The sequence below is a fragment of the Pyxicephalus adspersus genome, chromosome 12, assembly GCF_032062135.1.
Source record: "Pyxicephalus adspersus chromosome 12, UCB_Pads_2.0, whole genome shotgun sequence".
NCBI classification, from domain to species: Eukaryota; Metazoa; Chordata; class Amphibia; order Anura; family Pyxicephalidae; genus Pyxicephalus; species Pyxicephalus adspersus.
In genome coordinates this window covers 36,304,567-36,330,714 of record NC_092869.1, presented here as the reverse complement: position 1 = coordinate 36,330,714, position 26,148 = coordinate 36,304,567, and the positions used below count along the sequence as shown (strand labels likewise).

At 40.0% G+C, this 26,148-nt stretch overlaps 2 protein-coding genes across 3 annotated transcripts; one reads left to right on the top strand and one right to left on the bottom strand.

Annotated features, from left to right (window-relative positions):
* Positions 1–25: 25 nt before the first annotated feature.
* COA8 (cytochrome c oxidase assembly factor 8) lies at positions 26–9,925 on the bottom strand. The gene is made up of 5 exons (XM_072428881.1): positions 9,729–9,925; positions 6,012–6,209; positions 5,119–5,182; positions 2,600–2,690; positions 26–378 (listed from the first exon to the last, which is right to left on the bottom strand). Exons 1-5 carry the CDS (start codon positions 9,843–9,845, stop codon positions 294–296), a joined length of 555 nt encoding a protein of 184 aa, XP_072284982.1. The 5' UTR covers positions 9,846–9,925; the 3' UTR covers positions 26–293.
* On the top strand, positions 9,897–26,148 carry BAG5 (BAG cochaperone 5). 2 transcript variants are annotated; one of them, XM_072428879.1, is made up of 2 exons: positions 9,897–10,034; positions 19,420–26,148. In XM_072428879.1, exon 2 carries the CDS (start codon positions 19,445–19,447, stop codon positions 20,807–20,809), a length of 1,365 nt encoding a protein of 454 aa, XP_072284980.1. In that variant the 5' UTR covers positions 9,897–10,034; positions 19,420–19,444; the 3' UTR covers positions 20,810–26,148. The 2 variants fall into 2 exon arrangements, with proteins under 2 accessions (XP_072284980.1, XP_072284981.1); XM_072428880.1 differs by lacking the exon at positions 9,897–10,034 and adding an exon at positions 12,598–12,729.

Here is a 26,148-nt window from a genome sequence, read left to right as displayed (position 1 = left end):
GAATGAACATGAATCACAGCACAAAATATTTTAAGTATTTTAATATTTAGAAATATACATTATTTGGCAGCTCTGCTGTTATTGAGGTTTTACAGTATAGATCTTTTCTGATTCTGTACAGTTGTCCTAAAATCTTCAGGCAAGTGTCAATGTGAGGTAATCCGAGACACTGCTTGGAAAAATAAACCGTTCATTCAGCAGAGATGACGTCAGCAGACTTAACTGTATTCCTGTAAATGATGGCAATTTTTTTTCCTAGATCACAAACATTGTCAATTTTCTCGTTTTCTCTATTACCAGACGATCTTTTTTAGTGCTCTCTGCAGTTTGACTTTTCCCATAAGAAATGTGATTTCTATGTTCCTTTTATACCACTCTCTGAAAAAAACAAGCCAAAATTAAAATTACCATTTTGATAATTTAAGGCATGCCAACATCAGGCATCATACTGCACAAAAACTTTCATAACAGAGTGCTCAGTTATTGCTTGTACAGCCTATAAAATTATCCCAATTTGTCCAATCTGTTGGCACAATTCTGCATCCCTGCAAATCATGCAGTGAATGTACTTTTGGCATTTTACAGATTCTATAACAATTGGGGGATCGGTACACAATTTAAATGTGCTTCAAAACTGGTTTTAGGCCCATTTACTTTGCCATTCTGGTATGTTGCTATATCATGCATTAACGTGTTTCATTGACAGCCCGATCAGACTAAATGGTGGCCAATGTGGCAAAAAAAAACATGACATGCAGCACACTACTAAGGAGAGTAAAGCTACGTACACACGTCAGATTTTTATCGCCCGATAATCGCGATCGGCCAATTATCGGGCGAAAATCTGCCGTGTGTACAGTCGGTGTCGTCCATCGTCCGGACGACCGACCTGCCGGATCCACGGACGATGGACGACAGCGGATCGTAATGAAAGTGAAGGGGAGAGCGCGCAGCAGGGTGCCGCTCCGTCGCTCTCCCCCTCCCCTCTCCATAGAGCATGAACGGTGCTGTATGTACAGCACCGTTCATGCATCGTGCACTCCCTTGTCGTTGGAAAGGATCGTGAAAGATCCTTTCCAACGACAAAAATTGGCAGTGTGTACGCAGCTTAAGTAGTATGTTAGGCTGCATGCAATAGTTTCCAGCAACAAGAGAGTAACAGATGAATTATATGGAGGGGAGAATGAGCAAGTGGCACCCTGCTGTGCTCTTCTCGGTTGACTTGTACAGTAATCGTTCGCCTTTGGTCATTCATTAATCCGTTAGGACAGATCCATGAACGATGTCTGGTAACCACTGTACACAGCAGATTCTCACCCAAGATGAGCCTAACTGAGAATCATCTGACGTGTGCAAAGACTTATGGTGCCTTTTGATGTGTTGCCCTGCAATATGATAACACATGTAATGTGTAATAATCTTGGTTTTACACTCTCTAGTGCCAGAGCTTATTTTTTATTATTATAGGTGATGTAAAGACTTTTTTTTACATTTATAAAATTGATGGACTCGTCTTTTAAATAGTAGTATTGACTTTGAAAGGAAAGCAAAAACAAAGTATACCACTAATCTGAAACATGTTTATTTATTAAAATTAAATTTATTATCTACTAATAGACAAACAGGGATCACCTCCAACATGCACTGACAGCAATACATAGTGGTCATTGAAAGGCTGGCATGCTTCTGGGATCCCACCATGTGTGCTGCAGGAGCTTTTTTTTCCTGCATTGTGCCCATTTCAAAATTAATAGGCTACCTTAAATACCAAACAATTTAAAGCACAAGAAGGTGCACTCATGGCTGCATTACTGCCTAAATAATGAATTTTGACAAAGAATGGGTAGTTTGTAGTTGCAAAAAAAAAAAAAAAAACACACAGTGAGGACCAGATACATGCAATATATTAAAATGCACTTTGGGTCTTAGTAGTGGCAATTTACTGCCTTCTTCCTCTGGTTTGTCTCCCAGGTCCCAAAACAGTTCTGCAGGCACATAAACTTACTTGTTCTCTTTTCACTAATCTGTTACAGGCAGTGTAAGGCTTTTTCAATGTAATAAAAGGAGTCTGCAGTACACATGCTTTGAAGATGCAGGGTCTGAGAGCTTGGAAAAAAGAGCTGGGTTGAGACAGGCTAATATATGCGCTGGCAGAACTACTGGGGGATTGTAACGGGCCCCTAAGACCAATGACACCTTAAAGCATGAAAGAAAACCCTGACAATTTCCCAAGGTTTGTAAAATTCATTATAAAACACTAATATGCTGTACTTTGTCCAACACAAAAAAAAACTCTATAGAAGTCTTCTCTATAGAAGTTAACATGTTATAAATGACAAGAATGACAAGAATTTATAGAGGATGTTTTTAATTCACTTAAATCTCAAAGATTTTAGTTCAGAGCTTGTCACAAATATTACAAAATACCATTTTTTTTTTCAATTTGCAATATCACATCTATCTAGACCAGGGAGGTGAGGCCTCTGTTTAGTTTTGTTGGCCCTGTAACTTGAAGCCATAGGTCTGATGAAGGCCCTGCTACTACTCCATTACATCTTCCTAGAAAATCATGACAATCAGTAAGAGATGTGACTGTTACCTGTTATAACGTGCATGCTTCTCAAAGTTTTTGCTTAGGAAATCCTTATAAAAGTCTGCCATTACATCGGCATCTAATGTCCTTTTGCGTCCTGTGAAGAAAAGAGAACTCTGTTTGGGACAGTCTCATCATGTATTCATTACCATAGTTCAAACAGTTATTAGATGTTCTTTGCTTGCAGGAAATCTTTGGACAAGATATGCCCTAAAGCTGAAATTTGTTCTTCTATTTTCTTTTCCCTGGCTCCCCTTACTTCCTTCAATATGCTAAATACACTTTAAAACAAAACTCTTTTGCATAATTTATTTTAGACTCAGAAATATAAAAAATATCAAGGATCAGTATTCAACCCAGAACATTTTTCAAGCTGGGTTGGAAGAAATTGTAGGCGGGTGGTGGCCCCTGTATTGTGAACCAACTCATCAGTAACCATCCAAAAACAGCAAGTGTCAGTCTGCAGGCAGAATTATTTCCATGCAGATTACCCTAGGTAAAGTTCCCATGTAATGCAAAGCCTCCATGATTAAAAAAAATTAAAGCCAATTACATAAAGAAGCAGGACAAAGATAGCAAGATTGGTGAGAAGTCCTGCAACAAAGAAATGAGGCAGAATCTATGGGAAGGTCACATTGTGCAGTGAAATCAATGTACGAATTTGCAGTAGAGGAAAGAATTATTATTCTTACACAGTATTTATATAGCGCCAACATATTACACAGTTCTGTTCAGTGATGTGACTAGCTGTCCCTCATAGGGGCTCACAATCTAAAGTTCCTACCATAGTCATATGTCATTATTACAGTCTAAGGTCAATTTACGGGGAAGCCAATTAATCTAACTGCATGTTTTTGGATCCAGAGTTCAGCTTTAAATATATTATTCCTAAGCCATGGACAATTTCACAGGCCTCAATATCACAACACAACAAGACTTAAGACAAGACAACAAGATTCAAAAAAAGGAACATGAAAGTAACTGGACTTTGGAGAAGAAGAGCTTAGCAATGGCAACTTCCATATTTCATTCATGGAATTTTTTTGCAGAAAGCAGTGACAACCAGAGTCACAGTGCTCCCTCTAGTGGCTAATATGTCCTCATTTAATACCATAACAAAAACATAAGAGCAAGAATCAAGCCAAATGCATTTAAACAGTGACTTTAAAAGTCAACAGTGACTTATAAATTAATAGAATTACTTCAAATACACTATATGGGCAAAACTGTTTGGACACCTGGCCATCACCCAGACCAAAGGTATATGGGGACCCCTACAAAATATTGAGTTTGGAGTTTTGAATGAAGGGTACCATATAGAGACATTTAAGACAATTGTCCACAATGAGAAAAACTCTTTCTATATTCCAGCACACCTGTGCTTCAAGCACAAAGACATCTTCCAAAACATATTGTTTGATGTAAAAGTACTCCAGTTGCTTGCACAGAACCCTGACCTTAACCCTACTAAACAACTTTGGGATAAGTTATTTGATAGGGCTGGGATGGGATCATCAGCACCAGATTTCACAAATGCTATTTTTCCTGAACAGGTAAATATGTTTACAGACACATTCTAAAATCTTACAGAAAACCTTCCTAGAAGAGCTTATGTTATGACGGCAGATCGTGGGAGACTCCGTGTTAACGCCCATGATTTTGGAATAGAATCTAACAATCTTAAAGAAGGCACTCAGCTTGTTGCAGACGGCTAGAAAATTTGGGGTGCTTTGTTAAGAACAGCAACCAGAAAATGGTCACACTGGGGGTCTCCCATCCTCTCTCTCCATTAAGGTCATTAGGTGCCCAAAAAAGTGTTTAGGTAAGAGGCACAACCCAATCAAGAGAAATCTAGTCCCGTTTTTGCTCTAAAAGCACACGTGTATAGGCAGTTGTATTTTCATTTCATGACCAGGTTATGAACTTTAAAAAGGCAGGTTTGTTTTGAGAGAGGCCAATCTATAAAATATAAAAAGGAAACAATTAATAGTTTTGGATAGAAACTATCCAGATTACTACAGACTGCAGGTGTATTAAATATAGAGTCAAGTAGGACCACAAACAGTTTTCATGCAGTCTTGGCACAATCACACCAATAAACTGTAGTACTGCTGTATTGTGTCATTCATTTTGGATGGAACTCAATGGACTAACAAAACACACTACATCAAAGCGTGTTGTATGGCACCACAACACATAGACGTGTATGATATGTGCATTGTGATGCCTTGCCTTACAAATACTGGGCATGCTGGATTTTAGGTGCATTTGTGGCCTAATAAAATAACTATTGGTATAAGGATTCAGTCAAATTAAAAATAAAAAAAAATAAAAAAAAACAGTCATGAGACTGCACTGCCGTCCTCATTAAACTAGACAGAACATGTCAGGATAACCAACTAAGTTCCAATACAGGCACATATAAAATGAAACTTGTTACGTGAAAGGTAGGCCACATGAGTGCGGCAGATTACATTGTTTTTTTCTAAACATATCACATTTGGTTTAAATGTATCACATCTCACCTTCTTCATCTTTCAGTCCCAGACCTAAAGCGCTAAGTTTTGCAATGATAAATGCTTCCTTTTCCTGAAACACAAAGAAAAGTGCATTATATGTGAATGTTTGACCAACACAGGGCCAGTGAAAAAAGAACAATGGTGTAAAATATGACAGAACACTTTGGCCCTGATTTAATAAATCTCTCCAGGGCTGGAGGGGATACACATTGTGGGGGGAAGCCAATTAACCTAACTGCATGTTTTTGGAATGTGGGAGGAAACTGGAGTACCCGGGGGAAAACCACTCAAACACAGGAAGAACCTGCAAACTCCATGCAAATAGTGTCCTGGCCCAGATTCGAACCTAAACTCTGATCCACGCTTCTTCCCACTATATTCAATGCATTCATTTTATCAGGGGTTCCCAAGACCCTATATTTATTTTTCTCAGGCTGCAGTAGACCTCCAGCACTTCTTTTAATGAACATTTGCAAACAGTTTATGTAACGTTATTTTAGAATTTAAAAAAAAGCAAGCATTATGTACCTTATGGAGCTGGACATAATAAGGGGTCAGTCAGTGGTTTTGATTGTCAGAAACATTTATGAAAGGTATTTTTGTAACTTTTTCTTGTCTTCACATCTTTGTTAAAGCAGGTGGTCTGTCAAGAGACCTGCTGGTTGGTGACCTGATTCTACTTTGCTTCAGGTATATAATACAGCCAGGTCACCTACCAGCCTTTAACCTTCTTACAGGGCAATAAACAAGAAGCAGCCCAATATAAGCGTTGTTCTCCTGCTCTCTCTTCCAATCAATTTGCTGCTTACAGCACCCCCAGATTAGTCAATTTATATATGAATTTTCTATATTTGTAATATTGTATTGGTCTGGTGTTCTTCTTTAAGCATTATATTTACCCTCATAAATGTGATATTCTGATTTTCCCAAAACTTTTGATTCCATTCTTGTGTTTCTTGTCTCAGTTCTCGGAGTTTTCTTTCCAGATGGGACTCGTCTTTAGGAACAAAATATTTTATAGGGCGCAGATTTGAGTATCGATCGGGAGGGCCAATCCAGTCATGTTTGGATTGTGTTGGAGGGCAAAAGCTGATGGCCTGAAAAGACAACCATAAGGAATACTGCTTAGTAAAATGGGAAAAAAGTCAAATCAGATACACTTATATAAAGAATAAAGTCGGATTGGAATTTTAATTTTAATCCATTCCTATTGGAGCTGCATTCTACTATGAACAAGAAGCTGCCTCACATGAAAACAAAGCTTGTGTTTTTATTTTTTTAAGTTCATATTTTTTTTATTAAGACAAACCAGAATTGTAAATATAAACAGGAAATAAATATGTACAACAGTCAGATAAAACAAACATTTTTCTCTTACATAAATCTCCTCACATCATGAGAATTTACTTGTAACTAAGCCACAGGAGTCTTATATCCGGTGAGTCTCAGGATTCTTTGTTTAAAATATAGAAAAGAAGAACAGTAATATACAGGTAGTCCCCGAGTAAAGGACATCCGACATACGGAGGACTTCTAGATGAGAACAGAGCTTCCCTGCTCACTGGTGTGCAGCGCAGAGGCTGGATAGGGGGGAGGGGTCAGTCTGCATGATTTGCACAAGTCTTTTGCTAAACACAGCTGGGGTTGTGGGTGATCATAATTGCTGAGCTGATCTGATCTGGAACATCTTGTAACTCTTTAATGACCAAGGCAAACTCTGCAGTTATTTCTTTTTGCATATCAATGCACAGCTTGCTCCAGAAGTTAATGAATGTCTGAGCTCCATAAATTTTAATTTTTTTGCTTTGTATGTGATTAACTCACAGTGAGGATTTTATAACGTAAGTGACACCACGGTGCCTATTAACTTGTTGGGACAAACATCTGTCCTAATTGCATTTATTAAAATAATGTACCTGTTCCGTGGTGTGTGTGTGTGTTAAAGATTGCCAGCTTCATTAAGTGCAACAGTATATCTGTAAAAATCCCATCTTACCCTTACCCCTTCCTGAATTTCCTCACTGTGCTGCGTTGGCTATATTTGACTCTAAAGGATGCAGCAAAATCACCTTGCCATGTGTCAGTGCCTGGGGGACTGACAGCAGAACATGATCACTGTCACATGGGAGAAGCTCACAAAAGTCCCTTTGCCCTTAGGCACTGTGTATTGTGATCGGGCTTCCCTGGCAAGGTGAGCATCAAGATTTACAAATAACAGGTTAAGATAACATCACTTTTCCCTGAACATGGAAGGTGACACATGACCACAAGACTGGAGAAGATAGACTATCATGAGAGAACCTGGGGGATCTAGCAAACCTGGAATGGATTTGGTCCAGAATTGAAATCCACCCCAGGTTTGCTGGATGACCCAGGTTCTCTCATGACAGTCTATCTTCTCCGGTCTTGAAGAGTTTTATAAAATCAGGATCAATGTCTCTTTTAAGGATCCGGATTGGTGCTTTTTTTTAGTAAAATGCTTCACTTACAGGTTCAAATGGTAATGCAAAAATCAGAAATACATTCCACTTCTAAAACAAAAAAACATTTAATAAAATATTGAGTTATATTTTAATATAAGATGTATGGTTTTAGTCCTCTGCATCCCACTGGGAAAATTTGAAATTACTTGGTAACCAGTAGACAGCATATGAAAGAAAATTTCTACATTTTCTACATTCTCCTATTTTTATAATAACGTTGGATTTCCCATCACTTTGCCTTTGTGACAATGGTCACCATGACAAATAATGAAGGAACCTATGTAGGGGCTTACTGGATAAATGTTGGCTACACATGAACTTTAGTTTATCCATAAAACTAATTGGTAAATGGCAGAGTTTTTTAGCCTTCTGGAAGTGGCTAGAGGATTCCTCGGGCCAGTGTAAGAGACTTTTTGGCCACTGATAAGGGTGACATTTTCCCCACTGGCTAGCAATGTAAGAGGAATTATTCATCCTGATCACCACACTAATATACTGTGATCTGTGGATATAGTAATTATTAAACAGGATTTATATAGCTCTATCATATTACACGGCGCTGTACATTGAATAGGAGTAGCCGATGACAGACAGATACAAACAATGACACAGGAGGAGGAAAGGACCCTGCCCAGAAGAGCTTACAATCGAGGAGGTGGGGGAAGCAGCACACAATAGTAGGGGAGTTATGGAATAGTGGGAAGTAGTGGCGGTACATGGTTAGGCAAGTTTGAAAAGATGGGTTTCAAGTTCTCTTTTAAATGAGCAGAAAGTAGGAGCAAGCCAAAAAGGAGGAGAGTTTCAGAGAGTCGGGGCAGCTCTAGAAAAGTCTTGGAGCCGTGCGTGTGATGAGGTTATCAGTGAGGAAGTTATTAGTAAATCATTGGAGTAGCGAAGAGAGTGGTTAGGGGGGTATTTTTTTACCAGGTCAGAAAGGTAAGTTGGACAAGAACTGTGGAGGGATATGAAGGCAAAGCACAGGAGCTTGAATTTGATTCTAAGGTAAAATGGAAGCCAATTATGACAACTACAAAGAGATGCAGCAGAAGAGAAGCGGTGGGAAGGATGGATGAGTCTGGCTGCAGCATTCATAATAGATTGTAGAGGAGAGAGTCGGGTTAGTGGAATACCAGAGAGGAGGAGGTTAGAATGTAGTCAAGACGAGAGATAAGAGCATGTACAAGGAGTTTGGTGGTGTCTGGGGACAGGTAGGGGCGGATTTTGGAGATGTTGTGTAGGTGATTTATAGAAGAGGTTTCCTGAAAACCTGAAAGTTATTTCAAGGATTCCCTATGTTAAAAAGTTTGAGAAACTGGCACCAGCATAATCCCGTACAATGCAGAAGCAATAAACCTACATTGTTAGGTGATGACGCAGTCAGCCACTACCTGGGACGTGAGAACAAAAATAGGTGCCTGGCCACCAGGGGAGGAGGGGCAAGGTAAGTAAATCTTGTTACATTCCTCTAGGAATAACCAATCATTTAACCAGGGATGCCCAACAGGTAAATCGCAAAGGCAACGCAAGTAAATGAACTCTATCGCACACAGAAATCCAAGTTTATATTGTTGGTAGATCATTTTCACTAAGTCATTTTAAAAGTAGCTTGCAAACCAAAAAAGTGTGGGCACCCCTGATTTAACCTATTTAGTGCACAGGTAGCCCCATAGCAAAAAAAACAAACTAGCTCAGATTTAGGGCATCTTATTACAAGGATTTGCATATTTTCATGACCTTTGCATGAATAAGGCCCCCTGTCTGCTGCATTGTATTCCACTCATTCCTGATAAGCTTCACATATATTGGTCAGATTCAGCAGCGCCCCCTATAGGGACTGGAGTGTATGACAATGTCATATAAATAAATAAATCCTGATATTGCTCCTATTTAAATAAAAGCAATTCACATAGCAAATACTCATATAAATGTATTCTGTATTAAAAAAAATGTGCTCGCTCTATAGCTATGTGTGTATGTAATAGATGAAGGGATGGAACTAAAAGTCTCAGCATGCAATAATTGCCCCCCACCAGCTCCATCACCAGTCTGACAAGCAGCCACTGCCATAAATTGGCCTGTGTATGGGGTCTGATCACCGCTGAGGATTCTGGGGGAGTCTGTAAATGACGTCACCTGTGGCGCGCTCCTCTCAGCCCCGGACTTGTCACCGCCGTGTCGGTAGCGGCAGAAGAAGAGCAGCTGTGCGGTTTGGGGACGCCGGCAGGTCACACGGACACAGGGCGCCGCCATCTTTCATCTCCGCACTGTGCGGCTTTACGGCAGTACGTCAGCTCCGGGGAGTCACCATGGCAACGCCGAGTGCGCAGACTGCTGCAAGCTGCGCGTGCCAGACAGCTGGGCCCCTGTGAGCCGCCGCTGAGCGGTGTGCCTGGGAGCCCGAAAAGGGGCGTGTCCGCCAGTGACCCTGCTGGCTGTGAGGTGAGTTCATATGAGCTGTATGTGAATGATAGAGCCAGGCAAGTCAGGAAGCTTCTGCCAGGCCTTGTGTGTGTGCAGACAAAAAAAGGGGGCACAGAACTATCCATAGCGAGGGCGCATGTGCATCATTGTGTAAAAGCCAAAAAAAGTGAGGGCACGGTGTGCCAGCCCCACTACGCTGCTGTCTAGAGGCTGGCGAACGCACTTCAACGTTGGGCGCGAGCGACTTTATTGTAGCGTCAGACAGCGTGGTTCTCTTGACTGCCGTTGCAGCCCCTGGGGCAGATTCTGCAGCTGAGAGCCTATAAAATACACAGAAGGTTACATTGCTGTGATGGGGGCACCCTCGGGTGATCAGACGGCTCGCCCATCGTGTTTCCGGCACAAACCATACTCATCATGACATCGGGGGGGGTTTAAAGGTTTGCTCGCCATCGCCTGCTGCCATGAATCTGTCATTATGGTCTGAATAGAGAATCCGGTCACGTCCATGGTGGTGATGGATTACTTTTGAAAGCAAATGCCGGATCGCGCAATCTAGTAGATCATACAAATCAAGAAATGAACACCCTTCAATGCCTTACAACGAATTCCCCGGCTCGGACACCCAGAGACGCTCAATTACCAACCAGAGAAGGAAAGTCATTGGCTGTAAGTGATCATGTGTGTCATATCGAAGAGCCAATAGTGAGATGCAAGGAGGCCGGTCATGGATTGACTCTCCTTGTATAAATCAGAATTTGCATATTGGAGAATCTCGGGGTTTCTTGGACCTCAGGGTAACCTAAAGAGGGAGTAAACCTAAAACTACCCAAAAAAAAAAATACACACCTTCAATCCTGCAGAGCAGTCGATCCCTCCTGAGGGTTCTTCCATCGGGTCCTGCATCTTCCCGGTGTCTGTCTTCGGGCTGGCGCGCCAGGCGCCGCCATCTTCTTTCTGTTTTTCCAGGGGCAAGATCCAGTGATGTAGATTGGGGAAAAAAAACTTGCCGATAACACTGCGCATGCGTGAGATCAGCAGTTTTTCCCTTCCCTTGTTGCTTGGGCATGCGCAGAAGGACCACCCAAGAGCTTCCTGGGATGCCTGATGTAGGTATCCTAGGAGGCTTCAAGGCGATCAAGAATTCAGGGAGCGGTGCTGCACCCTTTTTTTTTTTTTCTTGTTGCACTTAAAAAAAAAGCACAAACAGAATTTTTAGCTTACATAAAAGGGTTGTCTACTTATGTCAAGTAAAAATACTGAGTTGTTTAGCTACGCTTTAGGAAGAATGGGAAAGCTGCCATTAGAAAAAAGTTGTAGTTCACTTTTGCTTTGGGCTCTATTTATAAAACAGGGAATCTGACAATCCCTCAAACATTCCCTGCTATTGAAACACATGGACTTGGAAAATTCACACAAGGGAATGTCAAGATGTTTTATAAACAGACCCTGTTGGCATTTGTCCTGGTCACCAGGTTTACATTTTTTAAAAACCATGAAGGCTATTATTTTATTATTCATAAATAGTATTTATATAGCGCCAACATATTATGCAGCACTGTACGTATTATTTCTGATGATTAACCATGGGCAGTCTGTTATAGGATACATTGCTCTGAGCTCCCACATTAGCTGGTCATATTAACCTGTGCCAGGGCATTGGGTCATGTGATCCTTGCTTAAGGAAACAGAGGTCATGTGGAGTTGCTAACTGTCCCTCTGTGCCTTTTCTAGGTATGTAGGAAAGTACACCTGGGCCAGCATATCTCAGGGGGACTTGGAAGGCAAGCGAGCAGTACAGGAAGTGTAGGAGGAGAAAAAAAGGGGAAAAGTGTCCCCCGTGGAAGAAGTGCAGATAGAACTGATGGGTGATGGAGCACTTGTGCTGACTATTATCAGTAACATCAGGGGTGACCTACTCCAGCCCTGCACACGGTCCATGACGCCGATATATTAGGCAGATATGATCACAAAACCACAACTTTCTGTTACAGATGATGGAAGGGGGGTTGGGATCATCATCATTTTCTATTACTCAACGTAGGGTGAATGTCATCATTGTGAAACAGGAAATGTATTACTGGCAGAATGGCATAGTAAAAAATAAAAGAAACGAAAGTGAAAAGGACTCAACAGTATTCCAGGGGTGGTACTATATTTTTATTTATTTTTTAATATATGTCCTGTTGTATAAATATATACTTTATTGGTAAGTTTATTTCTATATGTGCAGTCCTATGGAATCCCTTAAATCTGTTTAAATGCAAACAGGTCTGTTTATAAAGCAGTGAATATTTTATTCACTGAAACTTCCTTGGTTGGAGAATCTTTCAGGTCTTGGTGTATAAAGGCATTCATTGTTTTTTATGTGAATGTCAGATTCACTGTTTTATAAAAAGACCTCTAAGGTAACTAGAATAACTTTATATGCATTTAAACAGAAGTGATTTCACCTAACTGCACATGTGTGCTATACACATATAAAAGGACATCTTTACATTCAAAGTAGATAAGAATAGGTTAAAGCAAAACTAAACGGAAAACAAAAAAATTACTTAGCTTTACTTCTGCAGGTCCCTGGATGGCGCTTGTCCTTCCTGCGATCCGGTCATGCGTTGTCTTGGAGACCCTCTTCTTCAGCGCCGGGTGCCGCCATCTTCTCTCCTCTCTTCCTTCTTCTTTCTCTCCCCTCTTGGCATGTCACACTGTGCAGGTGCGAGATCGGGTGACGTAGCCTGTCACTGTCAATGCGCTTGCGTGAGATCGGCATTTTTTCCTTTAATGCCCCTGCTGTGCATTTCCAAAATCTTGGGCATGCGCAGAGCCTCCTGCGATGCGTGATGTAGTTATCCCTGGATGCTCTGCCCTCCCATTCAGTCTTGATCACTTGAAATGTTTCACTTAAAAATATATAACATTTTTCCTTTACATATAAGGGTTGTCTACTCTTTTATGTAAAGTGAAAATGTTCAGCTTAGGTACGCTTTAAACTTAACTAAACTTGACTAATAAACTTGTGAGCAGGTAGGTTGCTTATGGAAATAGGGCAGGTAATGTTCCTTCTGCTATAAAATAAACTTACCTGCCTGATCACAGTTTTTTAAGGTACACTCACTTCTCATTCTATCACGGGTGCTGACATCATCGCCAGGTTTCTTCCGGGTTCTAGATCTGTGGCCATCTTGATTGGCCAGTCCAAAATGACATTACTCCCATGCATGCGCCTTCATACCCCTCTATCCGTATTAAAGAAAAGGTGGTAAACAGGCAGGTAAGTTTATTTATCACCTGCCCCTTCTGCAAACCTGCCTGCTCGCAATTTTTTCCTATTTAGGTTTAGTTCCACTGTAAAGCAGATCTATATTTCTGCAAGGAAAAATTGCGATTAGGCAGGTTGTTTATTGCAGAAGGAAAAGGCATCGTCCTTTTTACTTTGAAACATGTTTACCTGTTTGTGTGCAATCTTCTCTTCTGAGTGAACTGAGTTGTACATGCAGTGCAGAATGCTGGGAAATGCTGAGTATCCCAGCATCCCCCGGGGCTGCCAGGGCTGAATGAACTCCTTATCGTTGCCCAGCCAATCAAGATGGCCGAGAATCGGCACCCGAAAAAGAAGCAGAAAAAGCACCCAAGACAGAATGGGGACAGATGAGTGCAATTAAAGACATTCCAATCAGGCAGGTAAAGTTATTTTATTGCAGAAGGGTCATCGCCTGATCCTTCTGCAATTAAGAACCTGCCTGGTCGCAAGTAAAAGTTTAGATTTGCAAGGTACATACTAAGGTAATACTTTTAAAAATTCTTACTTTTTGCTAACTGTATAAAAAAAATTTTCAGAGCACCTCGGCAGCATCTGAAAGTTCCTTTCTTGGCTGCAACCTGAACGCATGGACTGCTGCGCTGTTTCTCTGGGGGTCTGACATATTTCCTAAACTGTCATAGCTGCAAGTACGTAATCAGCAGCAGTGAAGGGAGAATATTGGACAGCTGGAGATAAACCGCTTAGTTTATCATAAAAAAGCAGCAGTACCAGGGAAGGGGGGGAGTGAAGTTGAAACACTATTACACCACAATACAATGTAACTTTTATACAGTAAGCTTTTCATGCACAATGACTTTTTAACGTTTACAAACCCCTGCTATAATTACTATATCCACCGCTCACAGTACATTAGTGTTATGGTCAGTGGGAAGAATGCCCCATACATTGCTGGTTAGTAGGTTCAGAGAGGCACAAATTGCTGAAGGAACCCCAAGCAACCTCTGGAGAAGCCCTGGTTGAGAAACGTAGACTAAGGTAAAACATTGGCAGATACCATTGTGTTATAAATGAATTATTGAAAAGGACTTATTTATGATGACTCAACTAGGGGTCAATTTAAAAACGGTGAATCTGACATCCCCTGGAACATTGGCCAAGTGTTTCAATGATGGTAATTGTTTCTCCACCCTGGAATCTTTCAGTGAATGTCATTCACTGCTTTAAAAATAAACCCCTTATTGTCTAGTTTTAAAGAAGAGGCAATCTCAGACATCCATCATAATTTGTTATGGACTTTCCACCAAAGGAGGCTTCAAATTAATCGGTTGAGCAAATATGCTTACCTACCTACCAGAGCAGCTAAAGAGAACCTGCTCCAAAAATAATACAGTGCTCCACCCTGACCAAACCTTACCCAACAGTCACAGAACAAGCTCGGCCTCTTTCAGGTAGAATCCGGATATAAAGACATTTACATTCCTAGCAGAGCTCCAGCTTCCTTCACAGCTCATAAATAGCTCTTGGTGGAAGCATCTCTTGGAGTGTGGCAGACGTTTCATTGACAGGTCCCGTTCACTTGTACTGATAGGGATAAACTTACACACCAAGCCAGTAGTACCCTGTGACTCATTCTGGAGATACCTGTTTTTTCTCAGGTAGGTAAGGAATATGTCTCTAAAGAGGCCTGACAATGCAAGTAAATGCAGTTTTTGTATAAAAAAAATTGTAGCTTTGTACATTCCATTACTAGTGCTGACATGTTAAAGCTTTGCAGAGATAATGTATATACTAATCCGTATTAAAGGGCAGGAGATTATACTTAATATAGGAGAGTGTTTTCTGTATGAACTGCTTTCAGGAAGCATCCTATGTGTGGGAGGCTTCAGATTAAGCGTGGAAATTTACTCCAATAATGAAAACGCCATGTTTAAACCCCAGCGGTTTAGTATGCGTAAGCACCAAACAGAACTGCCATTGAAAAGCAAAACAGATGTAGTGTGAAGGCATGAAAAATAAATCCATTATTTCTGTAGGGCCCATACCCACCACAATGCATTGTGGAACACTAAAGTCCTGCTTGATGCAGCCTGGTGCCTATAGTCATTTTGGCACTTTGATATGTCGCCTTTGTTAATGCAACACTTCCGGTCTTTATGTCAGTGTGTGTATAAATATGTATGTATGTGTGTGTGTGTATAAATATATATATATATATATATATATTTACAATGTTCTCCCCAGCCCCTTTTAGCTGGGCTAACCACCCAGCTGTTTTTGGGTGGTTGCTGAAAAGTTGGGTCACAGTACAGGAGCTGACACCCACTTACAGTTTCTCCCCACCCAGCTTAAAAAAAATTCTGAGAAGAATACAGTTATTTATATATTATAAATCATGGTATGCATATTTTTCATTTTGTTTTTAATGAAGTCCCAAGGAGATTTGTTATTGAATAATATTTGGCCCTCAGAGGAATCCTGAAAATGAATTGCAGCTGGCCAGCTGCTGCATTGAAATAGCGCCGCTACTACAATTCCTGGCATCACTCGCATCTATAGACCAGCGGCCTCTCTGCCTATGCGTGGCCCCGCATTGGACTGTTTAATAGACGCAAGTAATGCCAGGAATTGTAGTAGCGGCATCACTCTCCTCATTACCATAAGGTAATGGTGGAAATATAGTCTAAAATCTCACAAATAAATATTCAGGTAGACTCTTAGGTTGATTTACTTAAAACAGTAATTAACCCCTTTCTTAAAAAAATCTGCTCATGCAGGTTCCTAAAAGTGATATCACCTATTCCTTCTTCAGTAAAGGAGCTGCCTGATCCCAATTTAAATAATAAAAAAAAAAACCTTGCCTGTCTGCAATTTTTTTAAATACACTCCCCTGTCCCCGTTCCTTCGCAAGGCGCTGCCATCTTATTGCTTTTTCTCTTCCTTCAGCCATCTAGATTGTCCAGGCTGTGATGTTTTAACTTAAGAGCAGGTTCATGGGAGTTCATTCAGTCCCAGAAGCAATGCGCTGGGTACCCCTGCTCACTAAACTGAGCTGCAGATGCACAGATCAGCAATTTTTGACAAAAGGGGACAGAGATCAGGCAGGTAAGTACAGTATGTTTTATTACAGAAGGGTCATCGCTTGTCCTGTTCTGCAATAAAGCCCTGCCTGATTGCAAAGTGAAACTTTTTTCTGTAAAATTCCTGTTTACCTATTTCAGCTGCACATGACTGGGAATCAAAGTGAACAAAGATTTGCTTTTCATGTGAATTATTTAAGTGAAAATTTACACAATTTGCGTGAAAAGTCTCAATTCCTTTAGGTACATTACATTTTTTGTACTAATAACCTTTATTTTTATAGTATCGCCACCACATATCCGGTAAAGTAGTAGGGCAGCGTGTTTTATGGGTGAGACTGCCTATTTGCAAACCGTCAGAGTTTGACCGCACTGCCCAGTGCATAAGTGAGGTGATCAGAGATGCTCCTTCAATTTCTATTTTATGAATGCATGCGAGGATAAATTTGGTCTCTCTAGCCCAGAGCATTGAAGAGGGTGGGGAACATAGTGAATTTTTATTTGTAAGTAAAAATCACGGCATGCAGAGGGTAACCTTGTACCGATGTGGGACTTCAACTGATCCTAAATCTCTTTGTCGAGGAAGAACAAATGGGGTCTCTTGGCATTTAGTCAGCATTCAGGATTTAAGCTGCAGTATTTATCAGCTCTCACTGCTGCAATCCTTTTGCTGTTTTTTAGGAAAAAAATATGCTGCATGCTGTCCTGTGTAAGCATTTTTAAAGCATATACTGGTACAAAGAAAAGGATAGCGAACCTCTCAAAATATGTGCGTCAGCCTATTTCCCAGTCTTAAAGGACAGTGGTGTTGTCTGGCTCTTACAATTTATACCCTATATAAATCTGTCATTCTGCTGTCAATAAGCATTGGTGTAATGGTATGTTTATAGGAAAATAATCACCATCTTTTCCCTCCTCATCTGTTTTGTTGACTATTACCAGCTGTAGAAGACCTTTCTTAATGCCAGTTAGTTTGTTTAGGCTATGAAACTGTGGCCTTGTATACATTTTTATAAAATACTTGTTCATTTTCATTCTTTGTTGTATCTCAGTGCTGCTCGGTTGCTGCAGCCAGTGCTGTATACAAGTTGCAGTGTTGGCTTCACATTTATTGCTCAGGTAGAGCTCATGATGGTGACCATAGCACAGTGTTTATTCACATTTTTATTTTAGGGGGAACCATTGAAGTAACGTTCAGGTTTATTGGGGAACCCCTTCTATAATTATTATATCCATAGCTCACAGTACATTAGTGTGGTGGTGAATAGGAAGAATGGTTCTTACATTGCTGGCCAGTGGGAGGAATGTCACCCCTGTGGGTAGCCAAAAAGTTAATTGTTGTCAGTAGTAACTGATCTGAGATTCACAAATTGCTCATTGCTCAAGGAGCCTCCAGCAACCTCTGGAGGAACCCTGGTTGAGAAACATTGCCATAGCACAATGTTCCTGAACAATGAACATAGGCGTGGGTGATTGGAGTCTGCATTGCATGCCTGTGTGACAGGGTAACAAAACAAAGGCGAGAGAAATTGGTAGACAAAGGTCAGTCTCCCTATAATAGGAATTAACAGAACGAGGCTCTTCATGGCAGTATCAACAAGTATTTTTATATACTTTTTTTTATTTAAACTGCAGATATAGAATAATTGGAAATTACTTTGAAAATGACAAAACCATATTAATGATTATAGGAATTTTTTTTGAATGCCTTTACATACTTTTCTTATTTCTTCCAACATTTCAAATAAATAGCACCCTTTTCTTTTTCCAATTTGATAACCATAGCTTCCTATTTCAGCTTTCTGTTTACTGGACAATCAGTCACCTGTATGGTGATGAGGATTGACTGGAAACTGCAAAACTGACATAAGAAATATTACTTTGAAGGTTTTGCAGATGAGTGAAACATAACTTGCTGAAAAGAATTACAAATCCTTTTGCTGGCACACAATCACATATACTGTATGTAAAATAACTCTCTGGTTAGTCGTGTGTCTGAGGTTTTTGTTATGCCGAAATGCTTACTCAACTCTTTTGCTAAATTTCAAAATTGTCCTTCAGAATTATATTTGCTGACTAGAAGCAATGCAGCCACTGCACAGCGACACACCTTCCTGCTGTAACTTGTCCGAAAAACAGTTGTCTCCCATTTACACCAGTCTGATCTTATTTCTATAATGCAGAGCAGATTATTCACAGCCTACAGATTAAAGTACATTCTACAAACAGATTTAAAGCAGCATATCATTATAAATTATCATTGTTTTTTTAGGAAAGCTGCAAACGCAATTTTTGGTTGCCTCAATTGTGCCCTCCCTTTACCTTCCCTGGTAAAAGTACGAAGATGCAACTTAAGCTCTGTAATGTAATGTTACTTAGTGAAAGGGCTGATACTATTGTATGGCATCTTTCCTTTATTTAGGCAGAACTAAACAAAAAATTACACTTACCTTAGATTACGCAGGTCCCTCGATCGTGCTGGTCCTTCCCACGTGTTCTTCTTCGGTCTTCTCTCTGTCACCCGATCTTTCATTGCGAAGGTGTGAGGTTGGGTGACGTAGTAGCTGTGAAGGGGAAAAAAAAGCCGATCCCACAGCGCATGCATGAGTTCGGCATCTCTTTCCCCTAGGAGGAAAATGCATTCACTGCGCATGCCTGAGATCTCGGGCATGCGCAGAAGGAGCAGCCAGAGCCTTCATGATGCGTGACGTAGGTATCCCGGGGAGGCTCTGCGCTCCTAGGCAATCAAGACTGAAAGGGGAGGTGCTGCACCTGAGTTTAGGTACGCTTTAAGTGACTTTGTTGCTTTTAAGGAAATCAGTAGGTAGGTCTTTGAGAAGGCAAGAAAAGAAAATGTTAGACTTCCATGATTGTGTACCATTAGCATACTAACTGTTCTAATAATATAACTTTCTAGAGTAATAGCCTGCATTTTCTGCATGATTCCCGACTAGCCCCCAGTCCCATGCATTTGGCTGTATTAGGTCACTCAATCAGTGAGAGAATGGTAAAGTGTTTTACTTGTTTAAATGATGTTTTTAACAATTTTTGCATTACTTTGCAGTTTTTCTAATAACAAGAAAGCCTTTATGAGAATGGATATGGGCAATCAACATGCTTCAATCACAGCACTTCACGAGATCCAACGGAAAGTCAAAGACCTCGAGCAAAGTGTGGCTGGCTTTAGTGGGTTGCAGAGTGACCCAGAGTATAGAAAGCTGGAAAAAGCCCTGACCAAGCAGTTCTTTGAAATTGAGTCGATTGATACAGAAGGAAAGGGCAATATTGTACAGGCCCGTAAAAGAGCAATGGAAGAAGTTGAGAGGCTTCTTAAGGAATTGGAGCACAATGCAAACCATCCCTGCCGCTTGGAGATAGAAAAGATATTTAGGGAGGCGCAATGTCTTGTAGCCCAGCAAATAGCCCCTTTGTATGGAGGGAGAAGATGTATCCCAGAGGAATTTGAAGAAGGTATTCAGAATATCTTAATGAGACTTACACAAGTCAAAACAGAAGGTAAAGCATCCTTAAGAAAAGCACGGTATCGCACCCTGACTAAAGTTCTTGCCATTCAAGAGATATTAGAGAACTGCTCAAAACAGCAGATCTTGGCACTTCCTCTCTCTACAGATGCACATCCATCTGTATCTAAAATTAACACTGTTATGCTCGAGGTAAACAAGGCTCGAGGCAGCCTCATTGCACTTCTTGCTGGTGTAAACGAATGTGAAACATACAGACACCTATCCTGTGTTCTCTCTGGGCTCATTGCAGACCTGGATGCATTGGATGTTTCTGGACACGTGGAAGTAAGGAACTATAGAAAAGAAGTTGTAGAGGAAATAAACAACTTGTTAAAATATTTGGATCTTGAGGAAGAAGCTCGTTTTACTAGCGCTTATGACTTGGCTAAAAATCAGTCCATTGTCAAAATCGAATTCATACGTAAAAGGTCTGCAGAAATAAAAGCCTGCATTTTAGAGAAAGGGCACAATATATCTGACATTCACGTGGGAACAAAATCTGAGCTTCAGGGTCTCATTACCCAGCTAGATGAAGTGAGCGTAGAGAAAAATCCTTGTATACGGGAAGCAAGAAGGAGAGCAGTGGTGGAGGTCCAAACTGTTATCAGCTATATCGACCTTAAGGAAGCTCTTGAAAGGAGACTGGGTGCCTGTAATCAGACCAATCCAGAACATCCATCTCACGCCACTGTTTGGAAGGTTCTTGGGAGCCTCTCTGATCTTCAGAAAGAAGTCCTCTCTTTTGATGGCAACAGAGCAGATAAAAATTACATTCGACTGGAAGAACTTCTTACCAATCAACTCCTTGCTTTAGATGCAATCGATCCCCAAGGAGATGACCGTTCAAAAGAAGCAAGAAAACAAGCTGTAAAGTTTGCCAATAATATTCTTAGCTATCTGGACATGAAAACCGATGAATGGGAGTACTAGGTTTTTCTGTAGCTAAAATCGCACAATATTTATGATTGTAGGGGAGCAAATGGTGATCAAGTGTCATCAAGCTTTTCGTTTAATATTGATATACAGGATGTAAAATACCATTTTTTCTGACTTTGTGTATTTGTGCATGTTCCTAAATTAAGAAGCAGATATAATGTCATACCAAAATTGTTGCATTGTGACTTTATAAATGGTATGATGTAGCATTTATATTGATGTATCAGAGGTTGAAGCTCAAATGATTACTCTGAGCCTATTAATTGGAAAAATATGTGTTGCTTTTTTTTTTCCTAAAGCAACTCTGCTGCAAAATGAAATGGTGAGATTAAAGTGTTCCCTGCTAAAAATGTAGTTAGAATACCTCTCCTGCTTCCATCAATCTCTGCTGTACCCATACTGGCTAAATGTTCTTCAGAAATCAACACTCAGCAGTGCCAATTTCCCAGTCACCTTTTTGACCAGCCCCCCTATACCACCACTTTCCTGAAGTGACATAGGGGCCAGCAATAAAAACCACCTGTGCAGGGGGGCACCAGGAAATCAACACTACCAAAAGTGTCATTTTTTGAATTTTCCTCAGCTGGCAGTTTCTATACACTACAGCAGAGACCAGTGGTGCAGCAGCATGTATATCACAAATGGGCTTGTTTGACCATAGAACAACTTACTATTGATTTACAGAATAGGGACAGAAGGGTTTACATTGTTTTGCTAAAAAGTTAAAATTTCTTTATAAACAAATCAAGGTATATTTATTAAGGTAGTGCAAGAGCAGTGATTGTGTATAAAGTGTAGTAATCCACAGCACCCACAGTTAAAAAGGAATAGTTGCTGGTTGGTTTGTGTGGATGCAATTTAAAGTTGAGAACATTCTGCATTTTTAGGATAAAGGTAAACCTTCATTATTGGAAAAGTGGCCATGGGGATCGGACTAACATGGTTTATTCTATTCTAACTGCAGCTAACTCTTCTTTAACCGTACTGACTTGTGACCAAGGTCGTATGTTTGTTCTGCCTGCCTGAACTATTGCAGAGATTATGTTTTAGAGATTGGATGCCTCAGAGAAGTTTTTTTTTCCCAGCCAGGTCTTCTTTGTTGAATAGCTTCTACCTTTTTTAAGGACCTTTGTACACATGCTTGCTCCAGAACTGCTTACATAGCTTTATTACTTATTACAGCCCATCTCTAAGCAAGCCTTTTTTTTGATAACCCTCCTCCACACTTTAGGTTGCCTCTATTATTTTATTTTTTCATGTCGTACACCAGTCAGGTGAAAATCAAATTTGAAGTCTGGGTAATGTCATCCCCTGCCTTCCTGATCTTCAGCTTCTGTGCTCCTTACAGTGTTCAATCCAGAAAGTTTTTTGAGCTGGGTGGGAAGAAACTGTAGATGGGTGGCAGCCCCTGTATTGTGACCAAACTTATCAGTAACCACCCAAAAACAGCTCAGTGCTTACTGAAAAGTGCCGGGTGGTGAGCCCCACTAAAAGGTGCTGGGGAGAAAACTGCCCTATGTCACATAGCTGCCTTTGGAAGAACTGACAAGGGGTGATGAGCAGACCGGTCACCCAATAAACATGTAGCTGGCTGGGGTGACCAGTCTCTTAAGCAGAAAATGTTTTATCATGCGCAGTTTCCCTGTAGCATTTCCTGATGACTTTAGAATTAAACCTGGTACACCTCACAGAGCAACACATGTAGTATAGTAAGGGCACTCACTTTGATTTAAAAGTTTGCTCAGAGAACATGTATATTAAGTAATCTGTCCTTTTTTAATACTGAGCAGGGTGAGTTTACATATTTACTATTTTTATTACTATTACTATTTATTTAATAGATTATTCATGACCTGTATGAACATCAGCCTCATGGATTGCTGTGTACATTCTTTGTTTCCTTAAAGGTTAAATCACATACTTCTTCATTGTAAAGATCTGTATCCCGGGTAGCCAGCCTGCTATAATTATAATATCTCTGCCATGGCTGCATTTTCTTTAATACTCTGCTGTATGTTCACAAGGGATTGTGGTCCTAAAAAGTCATGTGGTAGCAGCAGACTCCCTCTTTATGGAAACCAAACCATAGGTGTGAATAGCTTTTGTGTGTAAGCCCAGTGAGAGGTAGGTGTAAAAATTAAAAAGCTTCCTAAAAGTAGAAACATTAGTGATTAAAGTAAACAATTTAAATCTTCTGGGAATGTTTATTTTGACTATTCATCCTGTTTGATAACCACACATAGTAGTACTCCAAAATACACTGGGCTTTTTGCCAGCCGACTCTCAGATCTCCAGTATGCATTAAGCTCTTTGTACTCTATCTGCTTACATTTCTTAGGTGTGACCTAACTTACTATTTTTGTTCTAAAACACGCAGCACCTCTTTTTCTACCAAGGTGTCAGTCAGTGAGCCAATCAAGTTCACACGGGCACCCTTTCAAGCACCAGCTCATAACAAACTGCAGGTTATCGTGCAAACTGGCCATTTTGAGAATATTTGGCCTCTGTGGTTCCCAGTAGGTTGTTTCCATAGCTTGATCCCAGTTTCCCAATATGTTTACTTCTGATGCTTTGTATGAAAAGTCAACAGCAGGAGTATTGTATGCAAAACTTTAGTCCCTATCCATGTGACCATACAATAATATGTATTTAAATGGGAAAGGATGCTTCCCCTTTGTCTTGGATATTTGTAGTTTCAGGCACAAGCGGGGCAGAAAACTTCTTAGAAAAGGGCTTCCCTAAATCTGTCTCCTCTTTGTCATCTGATATTACAGTAATCAGATGATACAGTTAATGATCTTACTTATGTCTGTAGCTGCATGTACTTGGAGTAATTCTTCAGAATCTACAGCTGAAGCATTTTTAGCTCATCTATCCTGAAGAACATGAAAATTTCTTATGTAAGCTTTAATTGTAAATTTCTCCACAGTGTCTGCAACTACAGAGATCCGCCTGGGTTTCTTCTAACTCATTTTTTTTTTTGAGAATATGTAAATACTTGAATGTCTCAGGCGGCTGCATCTAGGTACATAGCCCCTGTCCCTTTCTATTTTTTGGTCTGTCTAAATTTGCAGCGTTTGTAACATAAACCTGCTGCTTAAAGATCTGACTGGGATGGACAGTGCCATGGATGGCAGCACGTGGGTAAGCCTTACAATAGGGCACTGTAAGTGAAAGTTCAGTCTATTTAAAGTAGCAAATGTCAAATCTAACTAATATGACATTTAGTTCTACCACAATGTTATAAATTAGTAATTTTTTTACCTGTTATATATCTATCGCTAATGGCACCTGAAGTTGACATCTCATGTTTAACTTGTGGTCAACATGGTTGGTACAAGTAAAGCACTTTATTTGCTCTGTTGCCTGTGTATTTGATTCATATTTATTTTTATTTAATGCTAATACCCCACTTTGCGTTGGGGAATGGAATTATTTGCAGTTTATCATCAAATATTCTGAAAGATCAGTCCACCTAATATTTACATTTTTGAGAAGTGTGGATCTCTTGGCATTTTAATGACTCCCTGTCAGCTCTTGTGCTCCAAGTCTGCATGTCTTCCATGGCAAATACAATGCCCCCTCCTTTGTTGGAATTGCATTTATGTGATGTAGAATGAACAGGGTAGTAATATAATGTAATGCTGTAACCAGCCCACTAAACTGCCATTACTACAGAAAGAGTTAAATCATCCAACCAGCCTGTGGCCCCATTTGTACTGATCATTATAGGTTGGGAATATCTTACTGGCTGATAACTCACCAGGTATCACCTTAGCTCTCCAGTCCACGATGTACCCTATTGGGGAAGCATGTCAAGGTAATTGAATGTAAACATAGGCACCCTACCACCAGCAAACATGAGCGAGAGGAAAAGCCTATGTTTATGTGAGTTTATTAGACATGCTGCTGATAATCTGAGATCCCCTATTATCTTGCTTACATTGATTTCTTGCACTGCAACAACAGCCTTTCTCAATCTATTTACCACTTATATAATTGTAAAATAATTTTAACCCCTAATAAAACCAACAAAGGTTAATGGAAATATAATACGCCTTACATTGGTGGTGAGCGTAAAGATAACACCAAAGCTATCCCTTACAGATGCCAAATTACATTGGCCATGAATTTTTGAGGTCACCATAACTTTAGAGGTTAATCAGCCAAAGACCAAGGAACCTCTGGAGGAATCCTGGGGTTCCACAAAACCCTGTTTGACTGTGCTACACATTAGTGGAAGGTTTGCAATTGCCTGGAGAAACTGTGGCTTCTAAGTCGTTTTGCAGGTGGTCACATTTCCAAATGCCTTGGCATTTTTTTCCACATTATCTTTGCTGCTGAAGGGAACATGCAGCCATATCAATAGGTAGCAGAGAATACATGACCAAACTCTATAGGATTTCATTAGAAATTCAGATTTCTCCAGGTAAGGAAAGTATGTATATTGCACCTTCTGCTGCTGTTTATGTTAAAGGGAAAAAAATGTAGTGCATTTCTACAGAGGATATATTTAAATTTTTTTATTGCAATTTTTTATGCATCTTTTACGTTTATAAATACTTACTTCTCCAGATTTTTTTAAAATACAAAATAGAAAGATTTGTTTAGGTAGCAGCCACTGTCTGAGGAGAGGATATGTTAGACAGGAGGCAGGAGGACCACTGTTTTACACATAACAGCAAGGATCTTTGTTTTTCTGTTTGCATAAAAAGTAAAAGTTTCCCTTTAAATACATTCCTTTAAATGTCTCGGCAGGAGAACGGGATCTTATTAAAAGGTCTGCTTTAAATTTTTTTTTTTTTGCAATATATCATGTGAAGTGGTCATTTAAATGCATAAAAGGTAAACTCCTTGTAGGAACGAATGTCCTTTTACCAGCTTGCTTGAAGTCTTCATTATCTATGCATTGAGGTATGGCTTTCTTTAATTAATGCAGTATGATCATAGTCATTCTTTCTGAGCTGATACTAAATCTAATATCTGTCCTAACATTTCATGCAAAGAATTTGATATTTTTGTAGATGTACTATAGCGTATTTCTTTTGTTTTGTTGCAAAAAGAAGTTTACTACTGTTCTTAAACTGCTACTCGCAGCTACTTCTTGAGCAAAATGATTGATTTGTGCTGATCTCAAGCAAGGTTTGCTTAAATTAATGTTTATTTTGATGCACTGTCCAGCAGGATAAGTTATACTTTGAAGAATGTCAAACCAACTGTTTTTACTTGGATACTATAGCATGGAGTAATAAATAGAATGTTCTGCTGGGCTGAAAATGTTTTGAATTGTGTGTGAAATAAAATATTGCCTGCATTCATCTAGGCACATAAAA

What these genes read in the sequence shown, in the direction of transcription:
- COA8 (XM_072428881.1), bottom strand. Translation starts at nt 9,845, where the DNA reads ATGGCGGCGCCCTGTGTCCGTGTGACCTGCCGGCGTCCCCAAACCGCA. An exon ending in AGAATATCACATTTATGAGG is followed by an intron (nt 5,183 to 6,011) that starts GTAAATATAATG and finishes TTTGTGTTTCAG; the next exon opens with GAAAAGGAAGCATTTATCAT. An exon ending in AAGCATGCACGTTATAACAG is followed by an intron (nt 379 to 2,599) that starts GTAACAGTCACA and finishes TGTTTTTTTCAG; the next exon opens with AGAGTGGTATAAAAGGAACA.
- BAG5 (XM_072428879.1), top strand. Translation starts at nt 19,445, where the DNA reads ATGAGAATGGATATGGGCAATCAACATGCTTCAATCACAGCACTTCAC.